This window comes from Elephantulus edwardii, unplaced genomic scaffold (genome assembly GCF_000299155.1).
Source record: "Elephantulus edwardii isolate Elephantulus edwardi_28Jun2011 unplaced genomic scaffold, EleEdw1.0 scaffold00004, whole genome shotgun sequence".
Taxonomy (NCBI): Eukaryota; Metazoa; Chordata; class Mammalia; order Macroscelidea; family Macroscelididae; genus Elephantulus; species Elephantulus edwardii.
Window position 1 is genome coordinate 16,683,450 of NW_006399754.1, and position 19,902 is coordinate 16,703,351.

A 19,902-nucleotide genomic window follows, 5' to 3' on the forward strand; every position below is an offset into this window, starting at 1 on the left:
TGGAGGAAAATTCTTCCACTTTGCACATCACCCTTTGTCAGTGTGCTTTGTGAAATAACTTGGGTTTGCTATGATTCTGAACCTTGTGCTATGGGAGTATCAAATACCAGAATTGCTTCCCATAGTAGACAGTGTTTGGTGGAGCTCCCAGCTGTAAAACAGGTTTGGAAGCACAAGTGGCACCCACTTCCTAAACCACATGCCTCTGGAAACTCTGTGAACTTGGAGAAACAACGATGGCTGTGGAAAGGCACTAGGTCTTTTGTTCATAGAGTCGCTATGGGTCGTGCTCGACTTGATGGCAGTCAACAACAACATATATATGTGGAAGGTATACCTCACATCCAAACTCCTACTCTACTTCCCCATCCAGGTCCCTTGGTGATTCTGATACACATTCAGATTAATTTTCCATAGTCTCTTATTTTTAGATAATCCGTAATCTCAGGAATCCTCTTCTAAGGCTCAGAAACCAAGTACACTACTCTTTGTCATCCAGACTCTCATTACCCAAGCTCACTGTTGGAGTGGGGAAATGTTTCGGACTGAAATCTTATGCTCATTTAATGTTCTGCCTTTCTATCATTGAGTAACACATAATATAGTGTAGAACTTTCATTATAAATCATCTTGTACGTTATTTTATAACAAGTGTTTGTACTTGAGTTGTGTGTATTGGAAGTCATCATAGTGGAGTGGAGTTCAGGCAAATCCATGAGAGCCTTATTTATGCAAAAGATATTTTTTAATTTCTAATGGTGGGTCCAAGGATAAATGTGGTGTGGCTATGCATTGCCACATTCTTCTCCTGTTTTGCACTCTGATGATGTAACATGTTACATGTTCTGTGAATTGAAAGGCTGGCAGTTTGAGTCTGCTCGCCACACCACAGGAGAACGATGGGGCATAAGCATCTAGTCCTGATGTTCGTCAGAGCCCAGAAAAGGTGTTGATTGATACAGACAGGAGGATGGTGGGAGTGGGAGTTAGAATCTGATAAGAAGTGTGTAACAATTCACTTGGGAAGTCAAGTAGCCCTGGAAAGGGATGGCGCTGGAGCTGCAGGCCCTTGCCCAGTAGTCACTGACCACTGAGACTTGAGAGAGCAACAGCTCAGGCAAGTTGCCAGTCCTTTGGCTTTGAATCCCCACACACTAGTACGCTGCACCTCACGTGTCGGAGGACCAGTGCTGTGAGCCTTGGCAGGTCCAGGTGGAGACCCCCAGGTGCAGATCTTGGTGGGAGTAGCAGATATTCCTAACAGAAGCTCGGAGGCCTAAGTGGAGACAGGGCTCCATGTGAACTGGGGTCCTGAAACTTAGTGGACGGTCACAATGCTTTGGTATTGACCTGGCAGCATTGTTGTTGTTAAGTGCCATCAAGTCGGAGGTGACTCATAATAACCCTATGAATGAAAGACCTGGATACCTGTATAACTTTCGTCCTTTCTCCAGGTTCATAGGGTTTCCAGAGGCAAGCGGATGCCACTCCTGCTTCCAAGCTTGTTTTAATAGGGGAGCTCCACCAAACATGTCCACCATGGGTAACCATTCTAGCATTTGACACATCAGTGTCACAGTGTTCAGCATCACAGCAACCACGAGTTACCAGGACATACCAGGGTTACACGACCTAGAAGAATGTTTCACCAAAAACAAGTAAAGACAGGCCTGAGGTCCTCAGAGTAGAGTCACTCACCTTTGGCTTGGGAGCATGATTTTCTGTCCACTAGGGTATTAGAGATTAATGCTATTAGCATTGTTGTTGTTGTTGTTGTTGTTATGTGCCGTCTAGTCGTTTGCGACTCATAGCGACCTTATGCACAACAGCCCTAAACCCTGCTCTATCCTGTGCTAATCGCACTGCCTCTGACACACCCATCCCGATTACCCCAGTCACCGAATCCATCCACCTCATAGAGGGTCTTCCCCTCCTGCTCTGCCCACCACCCTCCCAAGCATGATGTCCCTCTCCAAGGACCTGTCCCTCCTTACAACATGTCCAGAGTATGTCAGACAAAGCCCCAGAATCTTTGCCTCCAAGGAATAGCCTGGTTTAACCCTTTCTAGGATGAATCTGTTTGTTTTCTTGGCAGTTCATGGTATATTCAATACTCTTCTCCAGCACCACAGCTCAAAGGCATCAATTCTCCTTCTATCCTCCCTAGTCATTGTCCAACTCTCTGATGCATAACAAGTGATTGCAAAGACCATGGCCGGTATCATGCGCACCTTAGTCTCTAGAGAGAAACCGTTGCTCTTGAGTACTTTAGAGAGGTTCCCTAACAGCAGACTTCCCCATCGCAATACGTTTTTTTACTTCCTGGCTGCTGGTACCAAGAGTGTTGACCGTGGAGCCGAGCAAACTGAAGCTGTGAACAATCTCAATCTCTTCACATCCATCCTGATGTTAACGATTGGTCCAGTGGTGAGAATCTTTGTCATCTTTACATTGAGTCTCAGTCCATACTGAAGGCTGCAGTCCTTGACCCTCCACAGCAAGTGCATGAGGTCCTCCTCAGTTTCAGCAAGCAGGGTTGTGTCATCTGCATAACGCAGATTGTTAATAGATCTTCTACCAATCCTGATGCCACATTTCTCCTCATAGAGCCCAGCCTCCCAGATTATCTGGAGACAGGACACATCCCTGGCGTACACCTTTCCCAATTTTGAACCATGCAGTGTTACCCTGCTCTGTTCTGACAATTGCCTCTTGGTGCAAGTTGTGCCAAGAAATCTAGAGAATAACCACTTGGCCAACTGACTGGAAGAGATCTATATTTGTTCCTATTCCAAAGAAGGGTGACCTAACAGAGTGTGGAAACTACAGCACAGTATCACTGATTTCACATGCAAGCAAGATATCCTGAAGATTATCCAAAAATGACCAGAACAGTATATCAGAAGAGAGCTGCCAGAAGTCCAGGCTGGGTTTAGAAGGGGTCGTGGTACTAGGGATATTGTAGCTGATGTTAGATGGATCTTAGCTGAAAGCAGGGAGTATCAGAAGAATGTCTATCTGTGTTTCATTGATTATGCAAAGGCGTTTGACTGTGTGGATCATAACAAACTGTGGCTGACTCTGAGAAGAAATACATATATACTATTGGCATTACATTATCCTTGTTTGCTATGAGATGTGTTCTTTTTTCACAACTTTGCCTACAGGGTGCATTTTTTAAATGCTTTCATACCCTGTTATACATTTTTGTGTCTTACTGGCTTTTTTTTTTTTGTCTCCACAGACTGAAGAACCCCAGGTTACCATGCCCGAGGAGAGCCGTTCTGAAGGAAAAGTTGGTTTTAAGGCCTACAAGAATTACTTTGCCGCTGGTTCTCATTGGTGTATCATCATTTTCCTTTTTCTCCTGAATGCGGCAGCTCAGGTAAGTTGCGGACTTGATGTTCTTAGAGTAAAAAGTGACTGATATCCAAGTATTACGGCCTTTGGCTCTTTTCGTGGTTTTAGTTTGGGAAATTCTATCTGTAGGAAACAAAGGGATGCAGAGTGGTGTGGTGTATACATCTGCATTGTTATCTGGGGTGTTGCTCTTGGCTTAGATATAATTGTCAGGGACTATTTGAGTCCCCTAGAACCTCTTGATTATGTTTTTGTTGTTTTTATTTTTACTGATTTCCTTACCACCAATACATTGTTCATGTATGTTGTTTTTTTGTTTTATTAATTTTAATCAACGTTTACAGAGACTTTGGTTTTCCATTCATTCATTATTGCACTTTTCTCCCTGCCCAACCTCCTCCCCCCGTATACATTGTTTTATGCAGTCATTTGTCTACATTGCATTTTGTATTGTTAGTTACTATTGCTTTGTGCCTATTACTACCCCTTGTCTTCAAGTCCTCATGAAATCTTTCCTCTTCCTTCACCACCAACTCCTGTTAACCTCTGCTATCCTAATGATTTCCTCCCTTCTTCTGCCCCTTTTCTGCTTTTCCTTCCATTTATTCTGTTTTCACAGTAGTGGTCTTGTGCAGTATTTGTCCTTATGTGACTGAGATATTTCACTCATCATGATCCGATCGAGGCCCTCTCATGTTGTATTCTATACCGAGTTGGAACTGACCGACGGCTGACTCTCCAGGGGGTTTTCAGAGACAGTAAATTGTGCTGGAGGAGATTGCCCACCTTTCTCCCTTAGAGCAGCTGGTGGATTCGAACCGTGTGCCTTTGGGTTGGCCGCACATGTTGAAGAGTTTGGAAAAGGCCAGTGATGCTGGTTTCTGACTGTGTCTCCTCCTCTAGGTCTTCTTTGTGCTTCAAGATTGGTGGCTTTCTTATTGGTGAGTTATTTCCTGACGGACAGTGTTCTGCAAAATCCCTCTGAAACCTCACTTTTCCGCAGAGCTGGGGGAGAGGTGGAGTTTGTTCAGCCTTCTAGTCTAATCCTCACTTAGTTTACCTGAGGAAAAAAATTAAAGTTCTTGCTGGTGAAGTGTGACCCGGAGTGGTCTGCACCCATGTCTGATCCCCAGTCACATGTCCCCAGACAATTTTACGAACTGAAAGGCATGATTCAAATTGAATTTTTCTATGATAGACACACAAGGCTGGGCGAGCCGGAAGTTATTTTCCAGTATGAACTGTTTCTCCCAACTTGGGTTTGCTCTTTTGTTTTTATATTTATCTGAACCCCATCTGTGTCTTATTAGTTTTCTTCTTTTCCTGTAGGGCCAATGAACAGAGTGCGCTGAATGCCACCATAAATGGAAACAGAACCGAGACGCTAGATCTTAACTGGTACTTAGGAATTTATGCAGGTAAAGTTCAATCATTTGGTCTATTATGTGAGAGTCTGAGGTGCTGACAGTGAGCCTGTCTGAGTAACTGGGGCTTCCAGGAGTAACTCAGTAATGTCTTAACAGATTCAGAGTCGCGTTTACTCTATGAATTAATTAGGATAATTATTGAAAAAAATCCGCTGGAAGAAAGAGGCTGAATGAAGACTCTTAATTTGCTCTGTACTGGATTGTGAAAGTTAAACCGGGATTGAGCATTTACAAAGGCAGCCACTGGAAATATGCGGCTATTGTCTATTCTAATAGGTTGCATTTGCTAAATCTTATATCATTATATGGATGGGCAAGGGGATTAGAAACGGATCCCCACCCTGTGGTTCGGATTGTTCCAATTCTGTCTGAATAAACCCTGTCTTTTATTTAACTTGGATGCAATCCTCTGGAAGCAAAGCACCCAAAATAAAAGCATTATTCCCTCCCTGGTATGCAAAGCTCCCGTCACCATACTGCTCATCTCATGGGCTTCACTAATTACTTAAGAGGGAAACTAAGCAGGGACAAATCCTGTGTCTGCGAGTGAGGATTCCTCTCCTCTCTTACCTCCGGATCACAATGTTATCGCCTTCCCAACTGTGTGATTAATTTAACATTTGGCTTGCCAGACTAATGTCAGCGCAGCCCTCTGTTCTTAGGAGAATGCTTAGAATATATGTAGCATTAGCTACTTTTTAAAGAAAATCCTCATCTGAAATTTTAAACGTCTGTCCCCACAGCAAATGCTCATACAAGCTTTGCTCAAAGAAAGAGGGAGTGAGGTATCTTTGTATGAGCCCACTCATTTCAATATAGTATTTAATTCATTGATCGGTTGCTGAGAAATCTAAATCCATTAGCTATTTACCTTCTGAATTGGTGGTCCATGTAGACCTGAAGGAAGAAGAAAAAAGGATTCCGTTATATATTCATTTTGGATGGCAGGCTACAGAGGAGGCCTGTTGACGGAGTGGAGGCTTTTGAGCTGCTTTCACAGTTTAAATAACAACAATATATCATCTGAAAGAGGAAAAAAAATTCCCAGTGGAATATTTATCACAAAAGCTATCCTAACTCTGTTGATATTGTGACTTGAAGAGATACTAGAAAGTTATTTTAATTTTTATGTGTATTGTGTTTAGTCATTTCTGTGTCACTAGTGACACAAGTAATTTAATTTCATTTCAAAATGCTCCATGTATGTGGAAACTCTCAATGAGAGATTTCTTATTTATTTAGATTGATTACTTGTAAATTTCTTTTTTTTCTGTTCATTCATGATTTAATACGTTAGTTTCTAATTCTTTAAAGTGACCTGGGCATTTTCTACAAGGAGATGCTCAGTCCTTTCCAGTCCTGCATTAGTATCACCTGTGGGCATGACAATAGCACAGTTTCAGATTATGAAACATTTTATGAATAGGGAAATTTAGAATATGGAGAAGGAAAGATCCGTTTGTTTTTGAAATAATTGTTTTTGTTGGAAAGGTACACAGGAGAACATGGATTTCAGCAGCCCAACGACTTTATAATTGCAGTTCTAATTTCCGATTTTTTAATAACTCTTGCGAATTGAGTTAGGAAACCCAAGATCAAGGTTTACATTATACTCGAATCCCCTCACCATCACAGCTCTCAACTCAGACAAAATGAATGAAGCTGCTTCTTCTCTTGAAGATGCACCGTGAATGCACCTGCTGTTGGGGGACCCACACACCCTTTATGGAAGAAATGCAATGAGTAGTAGCTTTGCAGACGGGCTGAGCTCTCTGAGAGCTGGGTGTTTTTTTGCTTTCAGGTTTAACTGTGGCCACTGTCCTTTTTGGCATAGCACGATCTCTCCTGGTATTCTACATCCTGGTTAATTCTTCTCAAAATCTACACAACAAAATGTTCGAGTCAATTTTGAAAGCTCCAGTATTGTTCTTTGATAGAAACCCAATAGGTAAGTTGGACAAGCTGCTTCTCAGCAAATATGACTTGTTGACATACTTGGTATCTGACTAAATGTTAATCTCTGAAATTGCAGGGGATGCTTGCAAGATAATCACTAGTGTCTTGATTCATTTGCTCTAAAAGTGGCACTGATATTTTTCTTGTACCGGGAAATCTAAATACAGGGGATCTGCAGTCTTTTATTCGTGTTTGTGTGTGTAAATAAATGTTGCAGCAAGATTTGGGAATACTTTTGTTGTTATGCTATATTTAGCTACCTCTCTTTAAATGTATACGTATGGAAAGGTAATTGAATTCTTAAACAATGGCTGCATTTCCATGGCTCTAGGGGGTCTCTGAGTGTGCTGCTGGCTTATGGGTAAGGAGTTATGCTTTCAAACCGAGTGCGCTGAGTTTGAATCCACCAGTTATTCTGTGGGAGAAAGATGAGCATTCTCTTTCTGTATGGTTTCCTGCCTCTGAAAACCCACTGGAGGGTCAGTTGTAGGTTGGTTATGACTCGATGGCACACAACAACAAGGGTTCCTTGAACGGCACAAATTATTTAACTCTTGTCTCCTAACCAGCAGGTTGGCTCTTCAGATCACCCAGCAGTGCACCTTAAAGAAAAGGCCTAGCCCTCTAGGAAGTGCTGTGCCCAGTTCTACCCTGAAACACCCGTGCTTCCTAGGGATCAGAATTGACCTAGTGTGGCTTACTGGGCTGGGACATCCTTTAAGGAAGGGCCTGCGCTTCTGAGCGAAGCTCTCTCTTGCCAATACTTGATTCAGTGTCATGATATGAGCTGTGTGTTTTTTTTCTTTCATTGAGAAACACATCCATTTACGGAACCAAAGAGCTCTTAGGCATATTTTGTGGTTTACCTAGCATGACAATAAAGAATTAAGAAACAGTATAGGTCAAGTGTGAGCATCTCGTTTCATGGAAGCTTTTTACTCTGGTTGTAAAGGTGAGCTTTGGGAGCCGTGTTATATAGGCGTTATGGTATTGGCCTGCTGCTGCCTCTGAAGCGAGTTACTTGCTATGTGTCTTCCTGGTAGTTTCCAAGTGGGTGATGCCTCAGCTTGGAGGCACTTTGAGCTGTCAGGTTTCTGAAGGGTCCTGCAAAGGTTTAGGCATCAGCGTATACACACACTTTGGTCAGTTGCCCACAGCAGCTGAGAGAGTGCAGGTGACAGTGGGTGAGATGTGTAGAGCCGGAGGGAGGAATGACAGAGGCCAGAGACTAGCCGTGGCCTCTTCAAGCCAGGTCCTGTAAGCTCTAGTGGATAAGCACGTCTCAAAGCAGCATGACTGTGCTTGAAAGTGTGGCCTCTGAAGCCAGCTGCCTGCTGGTGGTAACTCCTGACGGTGGTTAAGTGGTTCTCAGTATTAAAGAAATTGTTGTTGTTATGGGCTGTCGAGTTGAGTAAGAGATCTTGTGAACAACAGATCTGAACTCTGTCTAATCCCGCGCCGTCCTCACAATCTCGCAAACACTTGAGGCCACTGCTGTAGACAGTGTGTCAGTCCATCTCATTGAGAATCTCTTTCTCCTTTGCTGACCCTCCACCTCTCCAAGCATGGTGGTGGTGGTTGTTGTTATGTGCCGTTGAGTCGCTTGCGACTCATAGTGACCCCATGTCCAGCAGCCCTAAACTCTGCTCTGTCCTGTGCCAGTCGCACCGTCTCCAACACTCCCATCCCGATTACCCCAGTCACTGAATCAATCCACCTCATAGAGGGCCTTCCTCTCTTGCACTGTCCCTCCACCCTCCCAAGCATGATGTCCTTCTCCAAGGACCGGTCCCTCCTTACAACATGTCCAAAGTATGTTAGACGGAGCCTCAGAATCCTTGCCTCCAGGGAGCTGCCTGGTTTGACCCTCTCCAGGATGAATCTGTTTTCTTGGCAGTCCATGGTACCTTCAATACTCTTCTCCAGCACCACAGCTCAAAGGCATCCGTTCTCCTTCTATCCTCCTTAGTCATTGTCCAACTCTCTGATGCATAACAAGTGATTGCAAAGACCATGGCCCGTATCATGCACACCTTAGTCTCCAGAGAGACACCATTGCTCTTCAGTACTTTGGAGAGGTCCCTAACAGCAGACTTTCCCATGGCAATACGTCTTTTACTTTCCTGGCTACTGGTGCCAAGAGTGTTGACTGTGGAGCCAAGCAAACTAAAGCTGTGTACAATCTCAATCTCTTCACCATCCATCCTGATGTTGTCAATTGGCCCAGTGGTGAGAATCTTTGTCTTCTTGACATTGAGCCTCAATCCATATTGGAGGCTGCAGTCCTTGACCCAAGCATGGTACCCTTCTTTAAGGAATAGCTCTCTTACAGTATGTCCAAAGTATATAAGATGAAACTTTGCTATTCTGGCCTTCAAGGGGCACTCTGGCCGCACTTTGTCCAAGATAGAACTGTTTGTTCTTTTGATAGTTCAGTACTCTTCTCCAGCACCACAGCTCAAAGACATGCTTCTTAATCTGTGGTCCTTTCTCATTGGTCAACTCTCAAATGCATAGCAGGGGATTGAAGAGACTATGACATGTATCGAGGGCATCTTAGTGTTTAAGCTGACATTATTTCTGTTCAGGACTTTGGAGAGGTCCCTGACAGCTGACTTCCCTAAAGCTGTATCTGTTAATGAAAGTCACTGAGGCTGTTTATTTATAAGTAGTTCTCATCGAGAGCCCTGCAGGCATAGTCTTACTAACCCAAAAGCTTTCAGCTGGTTTCAGTCCACCAGTGAGTTCATGACAGAAAGATGGGCGATCTCCTTGCAAGCACTTTGCAGCCTCTGCAAACTTGTGGGAGGGTTAGCTCTGAGTCGCTTCCAGTGCAGTGGCAAGGAATGATTGATTGATTGAGTTTTCCTCACTAGTGTAGGAGACCTTGAATAACACAAATGGTTTTACACTTGGCCATTAGCCAAAATGTTGGCAGTTCAAATCCACCCAGAGCTCTCTCAGAACATTGGCCCTGGGATCTGCTTCTCATGGGTTACAAGCTTGTAGTTTCTAAGGCGCACGCCCGTCTGCACGTGTGCACCACCAGGAGTCAACAATAACGTGATAGGACTGACAACAAAAATGATTTATGACTATTAATATTTCTATGCTGGTGACTCTCTGCTTCTATTTTCTTATCCTTAAAATGGGGATAATACGCACAGCTTCTTACTGAAATAGAGCTTCTCAAATAATTTGCTCAGCATACCAGTTGAATAGGTGCGGAGAAAGGGTACAACCCTGACATACACCCTTCCTGATTTTAAACAATTCAGTGTTCCCTTGCTCTGTTCACATAATAGCTTCTTGGTTAAGGTACAGGTTTTGCATGAACACCATTAAGTGTTCTGGGATTCCCACTCAAAGTTAGTTATCATTTGTTCTGATCCACACAGTCAAATGCATTGCATAGTCAACAAAGCATAAATAGATATTCTTCGGATACTCTCTGCTCTCAATCAGGAGCCATCTGACATCAGATATCCCTGGGGCCACGACGTCTTCTGGGTCCAGCTTGGACTTCTGGCAGTTTCCTGTCTACGTACTGTTCTAGGTGTTTTTGAATGATCTTCAGCAGTAATTTGCTTGCATGTAATAGGCGATAGATAATGCCATGTTAGATGGAGAAAAGACTGACACTGTCAACAGCTTCACCTCGTATCCATCATTAGTTCACTTGGTATCAAAAGTCAGGAGATCAGAAAACGTATTGCCCTGAGGTGGGCCTGATTCAGACCATGGTCTTTTCAGTCACTTGCTGTGTATCTGAGAGCTGAACACTGAATAAGGGTGACAGAAGATAATTTGATGCCTTTGAGTTGTGTGTGATATTGGAGGAGAATATTGAATATCCCACGGACTGCTAAAAGAACAAAAAGATAAGTATTGACGAAGGTGCAGGTAGGGTGCCCTTTGGAGGTAAGGTTAGCGGAGCTTTGTCTCGTAAACTTTGGGCATGTTGCTAAGAGGGGCTATTCCTTGGAGAAGGACAGTAAGCTTGGAAAGGTGGAGGGAAGGCCGAGGAGAAGAAGTCCTTCAGCCAGGTGGACTGACACAGTGACCGCAGCAATGGGCTCCGGTGTGTCAGAGATGAGGAGGATGGCACAAGATAGGACAGGGTTCAGGTCTGTTATTCATAGCATCTCTGTGAATTGTGCTCATCTCAAAAGCACCTAAAACCACAACACTTTTTAAAAATATTGTGGGACTTAAACAGATTACTACATTCAGTGGTTTTAACTGTGCTTGCCACATAATTATTGTTTAGTAAATAAGTCCACGAATCACTTAGCCACATGGTCTGGTTCCAAAGGTTTTATGCAAAAATTGTTAGTATGTGAAAATGGCGGATGAGTGCATCAGATCACAAAAGAGAGGACATTATTTCATAATTGCTAAATTAATTATTGTATGACTTCCCAGTTCCATCATCACCTAACTGCCAGATCGCTGAGCATCACGCCCCAGTCAAGATATCATGTAACTATAACCATTAGGCAATTTTTTTCTCTTATTTTCCACCTTGGTGTGTGTTAATGCCACTTGTACATAATTAATATTTAAAATAATTGGATTAGGAGATTTTTTGACAACAGTTGTACATGTGACATGTTGGATAACAAGTCCGTTAGTGAGGAGTTGTTTGCAGGTAGCTGGAGTCTTCGTGGGGCCTGCACCCTGACTTACTGTTCCTTCAGAGGTTTATGACCAAGTTCCTAATGTTAGAGGAACTTCTCCTTTCTGTGTTTTCTGTTGTTAGAATCAACGTATAGCAGACCCTCCAGCAGGTTTTCAGAGGCTGTGAACCACATGGGAGGAGACTCCCCATCCTTCTCTCATGGAGCAGCTGATAGATTCAAACCATGTACCTCTGGGTTCACAGTGCAGTTCCTTAACATTAGGCCAGCAGAGTTCCCCTTCTGTATCTATCAGCAGTATTTTATCTCTTTAGTAGAGTAAAAGCCAAAAAATGCACCCTCGGTCTAGGCCTCTTGTTATGTCCCACCACGTCAGAATGCACTTCCAGCTCTCCCTCCCTCAAGCAGGCTTTCAGAGACCAGAGAAGATTGCCCATCTTCCCCTGTGGATCTGCTGGTGAATTTGAACCAGGTAGCTTTAAGTTGGCAGTACAGCTCCTTACCACTAAGCCACCGGCACTCCCTAAGATAGGCCTGTTGTTACTCTTGTATGCTGTTGAGTTAGAACCAACTCATAGTTGACCCTCCAGCAGGTTTTCAGAGGCAGTAAATTTCAGGGAATTGTCCATCCTTCTCCTACAGAGCAGCTGGTAGATTCAAACCACGTATCTTTGGGATTTCAGCACAACTTCTTACCAGTAAGCCATCACAGTTCCCTAAGACAGGCCTAGTTTACCCAAAATGTGGGAACCATGACTCACTCTTGATCAGAATTTTTGCCTGGGTTGCGTATGTGTATGGCTGAGAGAGAAGAACTGTAAGCTGTGGGTTTGCTTCCATTTCCATTATTAATTTTCGTGCTTTGATGGTTAAGTAACTGTTGGGAGAATATTGTCCCTCCTGCTTGGTTTGTAGGTCTGTTAAATGTATTTAGCAAGCAAGCATAATGTCACACTCTCCTGAGTGTGTTCCGGAAGCAGCACAGGGAGATGGAGAAGCCGGTCTTCTTCTGTTCTAGATCTTGACGGGTCAGTGTGTGATTCTGTTGAGCTCAGAATCCTTACAAGCTTCTTACCGGACTTCGGTATCTGAATCCTGTGTGTCCCTCAGTAGGATGTTTGCTTTCCACGCACGTGGTCCAGGTTCCACTCCCGGCCAGTGCTCCTCATGCCTCGCCTCCTGTCAGTGGAGCTGGGAAGCATAGCAGATCTCTGAGAAGCTTCTGGAAAGGCTGGCTGATCTGGTTCCAAAAATACGCAGTGAATTTGACCCGTATGGATCAGATTGGTGCAATCTACAAGTGATGACGGTGACGGCGCAGCACCGGGGGCGGTCCATTCTCTTGTGACGGGGTTGTTGTTGTTGTTGTGTACCATAGAGTCAGAACTGACCCATAGCTGACCCTCCAGTGGCAGTTTATCAAACGGGAGGAGATGGTCCATCCTTTTCCCCCCAGAGTAACTGGGGACCTCAAACCATGCACCTTCGGGACTGCAGCGCAGCTTCTTGCCACCAGGCCAGCAGAGCTCCAGCAGCTCCTGGGTTACGAGACCTTGAGTTATGACTGTTGTAGATACTCCTGGGTATCACCCTACACTGGCTTGCATGACCTTGGACTTGAGGTTACCATTGTTCTCTTAACATAGCCGTCTCCAGTCCCTGTTTGTATGGGGATATTCAGAGTAGTCCCAACTGGAGGTCATTGTGGATATGGATTATGGGACTATGGATCTGGTGGGGTGCACATAATGTGTACTGAGATAATGGGGGTAGGTGGGTCAGAGCCAGTGAGACTGGCGCACGTTATAGGGCAGGATTCAGAGTATCTGGAGCATCGGGTCACTGTGAGTCACAGGCGACTCAGTGGCCCATAACAACAACAACAACATAATGTGTACGTCTCAGAGAACATTAGGGATGTCACCACCCTAGTGGAACTGTTTTTTCCCTTCGCTCATGCTTGTGCCCCCTGGCACTGCCTCTCTCTCCCCCAGCCCTTCATAAATGTTATGAATCCGTGAAAGAACCTTTGCGTTTATTCAAAGAACAAGACCGTTAGTGGAGCATCCGCCAGGGTGACTGTCGCACCGTAGCTCCAGGTTTGTTCTCTTGAATTTACGGGGAAGGCAGGGTGACCTGGGAGGTACCTGTTCCCCCCACCGTGGTGACATCTCTCTGAACAAGAAGCCCTCCAGATACTACCTGACTTCTCTGAAGGTCATGCTTCTCTCATTGCACAACTTCAGGGGACAATGCGTTTTGAACACGTGAATTCTTGCAGGACGTTCTCGTTGTGGTTTATTTCTGCCGGGAGATGCTTTACTGACTGCTGGTCGCTCATAACATGATGCATCTTGAACCTCCTGTTAAAATGCAGGCCAGACTCGTACGTGGATGTTAGAACGGCAGAAGGCAGTTTTCTGTTTAACTGCTTTCCTCTCCCTTGTCTCGGTTCTGTGTGCTTTCCTTTTTTTTTTTTTTTTTTTCTTTTTACGGCTTCTAATTTCTGAGTGGTTCTAAGGGTGAATGAGTTTGGGTTTTTTTTTTTTTTTTTTGGTTTATTTTGAGAGTGGCATTTTCTGTTAGTGGCACTTCCCCCCAATTTTCGGCTTTTGCACCATGCCCTTGCGTGTGCATTTTGATTGTATTTTGGGGTGAACAGGGCTGTTATACAGGCAAGTTACTCGTCTCTGTATGATTGCTCCTTCCAACTCTTATTCATCAAAAATTCCGTGTTTTATCTTAGCTCCTTTTTAGTTCTGATAGATCGTAACAAATGGCCAACACATCTCAAGTCAGCACGGAGTGTTCAGAAATTGAAGGATGCTCTCTTCCCGTGTAAACACCGTTTTCCTCACACTGGCGGATTGCATGTTATTTTTACTTTGGGCACCAGAGGGCAGCATGATCTTCGTTATTTCACGGGCACAAGGTTTAGGCGCTTCATTGCAGAACCTGCTGCTTTTCATTTCAAAGCTTTCTTGGAAATTCGATTGATGGTACACAGCTCTTTGTATTTTATAGCATCGCTTTGGCATCTTAAAAGTATTTTTTATGGTTTATTATGTTATTAACATTAAATTCTCCATTGGAAAAAAAATACACAAAAGACTGCCCTGGAAGATCTAGCACCTTGCCATGAGGGTGTTTGAATTTCCTGATTGACACTTTCTTCAATAGTCACTGAAAGAGACAGACACCAAACTCGTGACCTGGAAGTATGTCAAGCCCGAAAGGTTCCTTGTGGTCCCTCAGATGCTCTGGTCACGTTTACTTAGGAAAGATGAGTTTGAGGGGAAAGATAAGTTCAGAGCGCCTTTGCTTCCCATGCTGTTAGGGGTCAGCAGTGGTATTTCCTTATCATGTTGCTACGTGTACCCACTTCACTTTTGTGACAATATGAATGGGTTCCCCTCCCCCCCCCCCCCCCAGTTATGGTGATAGGACACTTGTCTTGGTGCCTCCACTGTAATAGACTCCAGATAAATATTAGCTTCTGGGCTTTCAGAGGTGAAGCCACCTCTGTTAGTGGACGGACCCTTGGGAGCGCAAGGTGACTGTGGGGTTGGCTAGTGTCAACGTTCATTTCACACGGTTGATTTTTCTATGCTCATGTGTTGATTTTTCTGTGCTCATGTATTTATTTATCCATCTCCCAGTACAGAAGGGGGAGAAAGTATACATTTGTATCTTTTTCTTTATTGATTTTTTTAAAATGAACCCAATTAGGGCTTCAACTCTTAGTGAAGGGGGGGTGGGAAGGAATGTACTGATCTGTTGATGAACTTATTTTGTAGTGGAAGGTACTTGTGGTCATTTAGTGGCAGGTCTATTTTAAGAACATTTTAAGAGAGACCGATTCTTGCATCCGTAAAAATTTTGGAGGAACCCTCATACAGATGTGTGACGTGACTGGAACATTGACTTGTGTATATAATGTGGCAAATACAAACTCGTCTGAGTGAGTTTGTACATCTTGCAGGGCCCAAGGTTAGGGAGAGCTGGGAGGAGGCCGAACGACTGTTCTGCTTCTTGAACCAGAAAAGGGCTCGTTGGAATCTACTACAATTTGATGAGTTATTTTCAGAGACGTGAGTATTAAAATAAGAATAACACCACGAGCCTTGTGTATATCCATCAAAGAAAGACCGTTTTGTGCTGTTTTTTTATAGAATGAGTTGTTCACATGCCTAAGTCCCGGCAGAAAAGAGCCATCGGTAGAGAAGAAACGTAACTTAGGAATATCTGTATGTTTATTCAATCTCACTGACCACTGGAGTTACTGCGAAATGTGTACTTTTAACAAGTATAATATTTCAGCACTGTCAAAATTACCACGGCAATAATAGGCCTGTTAAATTATAGCTCTATCAGTGAGGAGGGAAAATGTCTCTGCTTAGCACACATTAATCTATGCCTGTTCACACAAGTGATTCTGCTGAGCAGGTAGCATGTTTAAACAAGAAATACTGGTCTTAAAACCTCTGATTTATGGTAGGTGTTGTTTTGACACAGCATCGTGCAGACGATTTACAAGGCCAGGCTTCATGTTAAAATATTTCACCAGTGTCCTCATTCGTCACTGACATAAATATCCCGTGGTGGTGCTGGAAGATTGGTAATATGCCTATTCACGCCAAATCACTTACTGTGTTTCCTTTCAAGTCAGATCTGTTGTGGACATGGCTAAAAGAAATTATTTTCCCCCTTTCCTTGAGAGCAGATGAGCTGTAAGAAAATGAGAATAACAACTATCTTGACAGCTTTCATGTACTTCACTTGCGCAGATTGCTTTTAATTCTGCTTTAAGTCCTACAGTGCCCCCCCCTTCTCAGTGCACATTGTAAGAATGCATTTATAGGTACATCAGTTAAAAAGGCTTTTTGTGTTTCAAGGAAGAAGTTAGTCATCATTGGTTAGGCTTTGTTGCAAAGTACACATTTCCCCCTTTCATTTTTTTTTTCTTTCTTGTTAATAATAACAAATGCAAGTGACGGTTAAGGGAATAACACAAAAGCTTGCATCAATCATAGTGATTCTTAACAGCCACATAAATATTATTTTTTCAGTTTGAATGAAATGGCTAATAGTTGAAGTAGGTGTGGTAATTAAATCCTGTTGGGTTGTCACTTATTAAAAGTAATGTTTTTTAATATAACAATGGTTATATGTACTTAAGCTCTTATCAGGGGTGATGTTAAGTCATATTTTATGGGAGTTGCTCATTTACTCCTAATAGTATCATAAAAACTTTTGTTACCAGTTTAAATAGTTACATAGTTACATATATTTGGTTACTGTTGTTATTTTGTCAGTAATCTCTGTCAGAGTGGTAATTACTGCACTTGTCTGCAGCTGGCAAATATGGCTCCGTGTCTGTGTACCTTTTTATCTATTAAAATGCTCTTGTTACACTTAATTCATGCTTCTTCCACTGTCACAATCATACATGGAAGTAGTGATGTTAATAATAGCAAAAGCCACTCGCTTTGTGGTTGTCCAATAAAATCCTAAGAAGACAGATTTGAAAAGTTTGTACCTTGTTCAAAGTTGTAATCCTGTATCATAGAAAGTATTAAGGATGACGTTTTACTTAATGGTATGTGGGATATTTTTAAATACTGTGTAATGACCAAAGGTGACAGAAGAAGAATTGATGCCTTTGATTTGTGGTTCTGGAGAAGAATATTGAACATACCATGAACTGTCAAGAGAAAAGGTCTGTCCTGGAGAGAGTGAAACCCAGCTGCTCCTTGGAGGCAGAGTTTTGAAGCACCATCTCACTTCACTTTGCTTCTGTTGCTAGGAGAGACACCATGCTTGGATGGGTGGAGGGACAGCACAGGAGAGGAAGAGCCTGGATGAGATGGATAGAAACAGTGGCTGGGTGATGGGGGTAGACTGGCTCAGGATAGAGCAGAGTTCAGAGCTATTGTGCGTAGGGTTGCTGTGAGTCACAGGTGACTCGATGGCACATAACAACAACTCCATGTATTGTCCTAGCCTTCAGCTGACTTTGAATGAGCAAGTGTCTGGTACTCAGGTTGTCACTGATGGGTCTCCTTGCCTGACCTTAAGATGCTCAATCATTTGGCTTTACTTTCTAGAATGTATATGTTATAGTAACTGTTTTCCATTAAACTTTTTCAGGTTAACATTGTTGCTGTTGGTGACTATTGTGATACATCCACATATATTTTCTAAGTTTATTGAGGGAGCTCTGGTGGCCTAGTAATAAGGAGATTTGCTGCCAGCACAAAGGCACACGGTTCAAATTCACCAGCTGCTCCGTGGGAGAGAGATAGGCAGTCTCTTCCTGTAGGACTTACTGTCTCTGAAAACTGGTAGAAGCTCAGCTGTGATTCAGTTCTGACTCAACAGCACACAACAACAACAAGAAGAGGTTTATTGGTTTAGTACCACCATTTCAAGAAAAATTGTGTTGTTTCTGGACCAGTTTCAACATCCATAAATATTAACACTTCTGTTGCTGTGTGCCGTTGAGTCGTGACCCTGTGGTACAGACTAGAGCTGCCCTAGCAGGCTTCCCTGAATGCAGTCTTCTTGGGAGATGCTTGCCAGGTTTGCTCTCCCATGGAGCCTCTGGACGGGTTCAAACTGCAGACAGTTTGATAAGCAGCCACGTGTTTAACCAAGGTGCCACCAGAACTCCTGATACACAGTATTACTTCCAGGGAGCACTGGTGTGGTCCACAGCGTCTTGCACTAAGCCAAAGGCCGGGTCTCTTAGCAGTTTGACTCCACCCGCTGTTTCGTGAAGATGGAGGACCGTCTCTTCCTGTGCAGCCTGCTAGGGGGTCAGCTGTGGGTCTGTTCTCACCCTTCCTCAGTGAGATCCTCCATTCAGAGAGTAGATAACACTCTCTCAGTCCCAAACTGGAGGTTCAATGGATTAAAAGTCTCCACTGTTTCTTTATAAGATCAAGTGTTTTCTCTCAAAGGTTTGATGTTGAACGAAACTTTCACCTTGAAGAGGGCTTTAGTTTTTGCTTTATACCTGGAGATGAAACTTTCACCATGAAGAGGGCTTTAGTTTTTGCTTTATACCTGGAGTTTTCATATTCAATTACTACCTGTCCCCCCAGTTTCTTTGTAGTATTATTGATATTTATTTTCCCATGAATATTTACAACATTGAGCCTGGAACATTTTATTTCAAAGTAAGTTATAAAAAAATTGTTTTGCATGTGTGTTTTTATGAAATTTGTATACTCCTCAAAATGTGAGTTAAATTATGTTTTAGTTAATCATGTGTTTATTGCTTGTGTTTTTGGCTGGATTTGTGGTGCTTGCCCTCCTGCAGCTTATCAGTTGTTTTATTGCTCGATCCCCTGAACCCGGGACCGGGTGCATTGTATGTTATTAACTGGTTATTAACTCGCTGTTGGCTTCAGGAAATTGTATTTTGCAGGGTATTTTGGTATCTTGAATTCTCCAGGCAACACCCATGAAGAATGATGTAACTTTTCAATGCTGAAATAAAATTAAAGCCTCTTATATTTGGTGTGTACATGAAAATAAGCTATTCCCTTAAAAAAGGGGGGGGGTTGGGTCCCTCCCTTGTGAAGTACAATATATAGCAGAGTATTCCTAACCTTGGCTTTTGATCTGTGATGGCATGAAGAGCATTCAGTACTGGTTCTTTGGAAGCTGTGATTCATGAACTAGATTACATGTGGTTCCAAGTTTTCTTTTTTCTTGCCGATCAAGGAATGAAACTGTCAAAAAACGAATAAATTTCCTTGGCGTTTAGGTGGACATTGGAGCCTACCTTTGGCATTTCTGTGGTTTAAATATGTATAACTTTACAGTTTTGCCTTATAAACGGCATTCCTTTAAGAAACCAGAGGAGGAAGTGATCCGTTTTGAAACATGAATAGACAGTTTTAAAGCTACACGGAGGGAGTTGATCTGGTGGCGTAGTCTGTAGCATGATGCGCTGCAACCCAGTGGCTGTGCTTCCCTGAAGGTTCAAATCCACCAGTGGCTCTTCGGGAGAAAGATGGGAAATTTCTCCCTCTACATCCTTGGGAACCCAGTGGAAGGTGAGCTGGGACACAGGCGTGGAGGTGAGAGTGAGTGAGCGATTCAACAGGGAGTTGGGTTAGAGCTTGAGATGGTGGCTCAGTCGGTTATGTGTTGAGTTGCTGACTGCAGGGTCAGCAGTTTGAAGCCATCGTTGGCTGTGCAGTAGAATGGTGGGGCTCTGCTATCCACTAAGAATTCCTGTGAGTGCATGTGTCAAAAACAGGTTAACAGTGTTAGAAATGATAGCAGCAGAATGGAAAGACAAGCATAGAAACACACACACACACACACACACACACACCTATCACAGTAGCACATTTGCACTTCATAATCAATCACATAGGTGCTTGGTCTTGATAACATTTCCCAGAACTATTTTCTTAGAACATGGTTTGTTTTTGGTTTGGTTGGTTTGTTTGTTTATTTATTTATTTACTTACTTACTTACAGAAACTTAGGGTTTCCAGTCA

General features: G+C 43.2%; 1 protein-coding gene across 1 annotated transcript in view; it reads left to right on the forward strand.

The window, feature by feature from the left end:
* The window catches only part of ABCC4 (ATP-binding cassette, sub-family C (CFTR/MRP), member 4), a 271,694-nt gene that overhangs the window by 90,803 nt on the left and 160,989 nt on the right, over positions 1-19,902 (forward strand). Inside the window, exons 15-18 of the mRNA XM_006879571.1 lie at positions 3,245-3,385; positions 4,264-4,301; positions 4,690-4,778; positions 6,589-6,735. Of these exons, the coding sequence (XP_006879633.1) occupies positions 3,245-3,385; positions 4,264-4,301; positions 4,690-4,778; positions 6,589-6,735 (415 nt within the window). The remainder of the gene's footprint in view (positions 1-3,244; positions 3,386-4,263; positions 4,302-4,689; positions 4,779-6,588; positions 6,736-19,902) is intronic.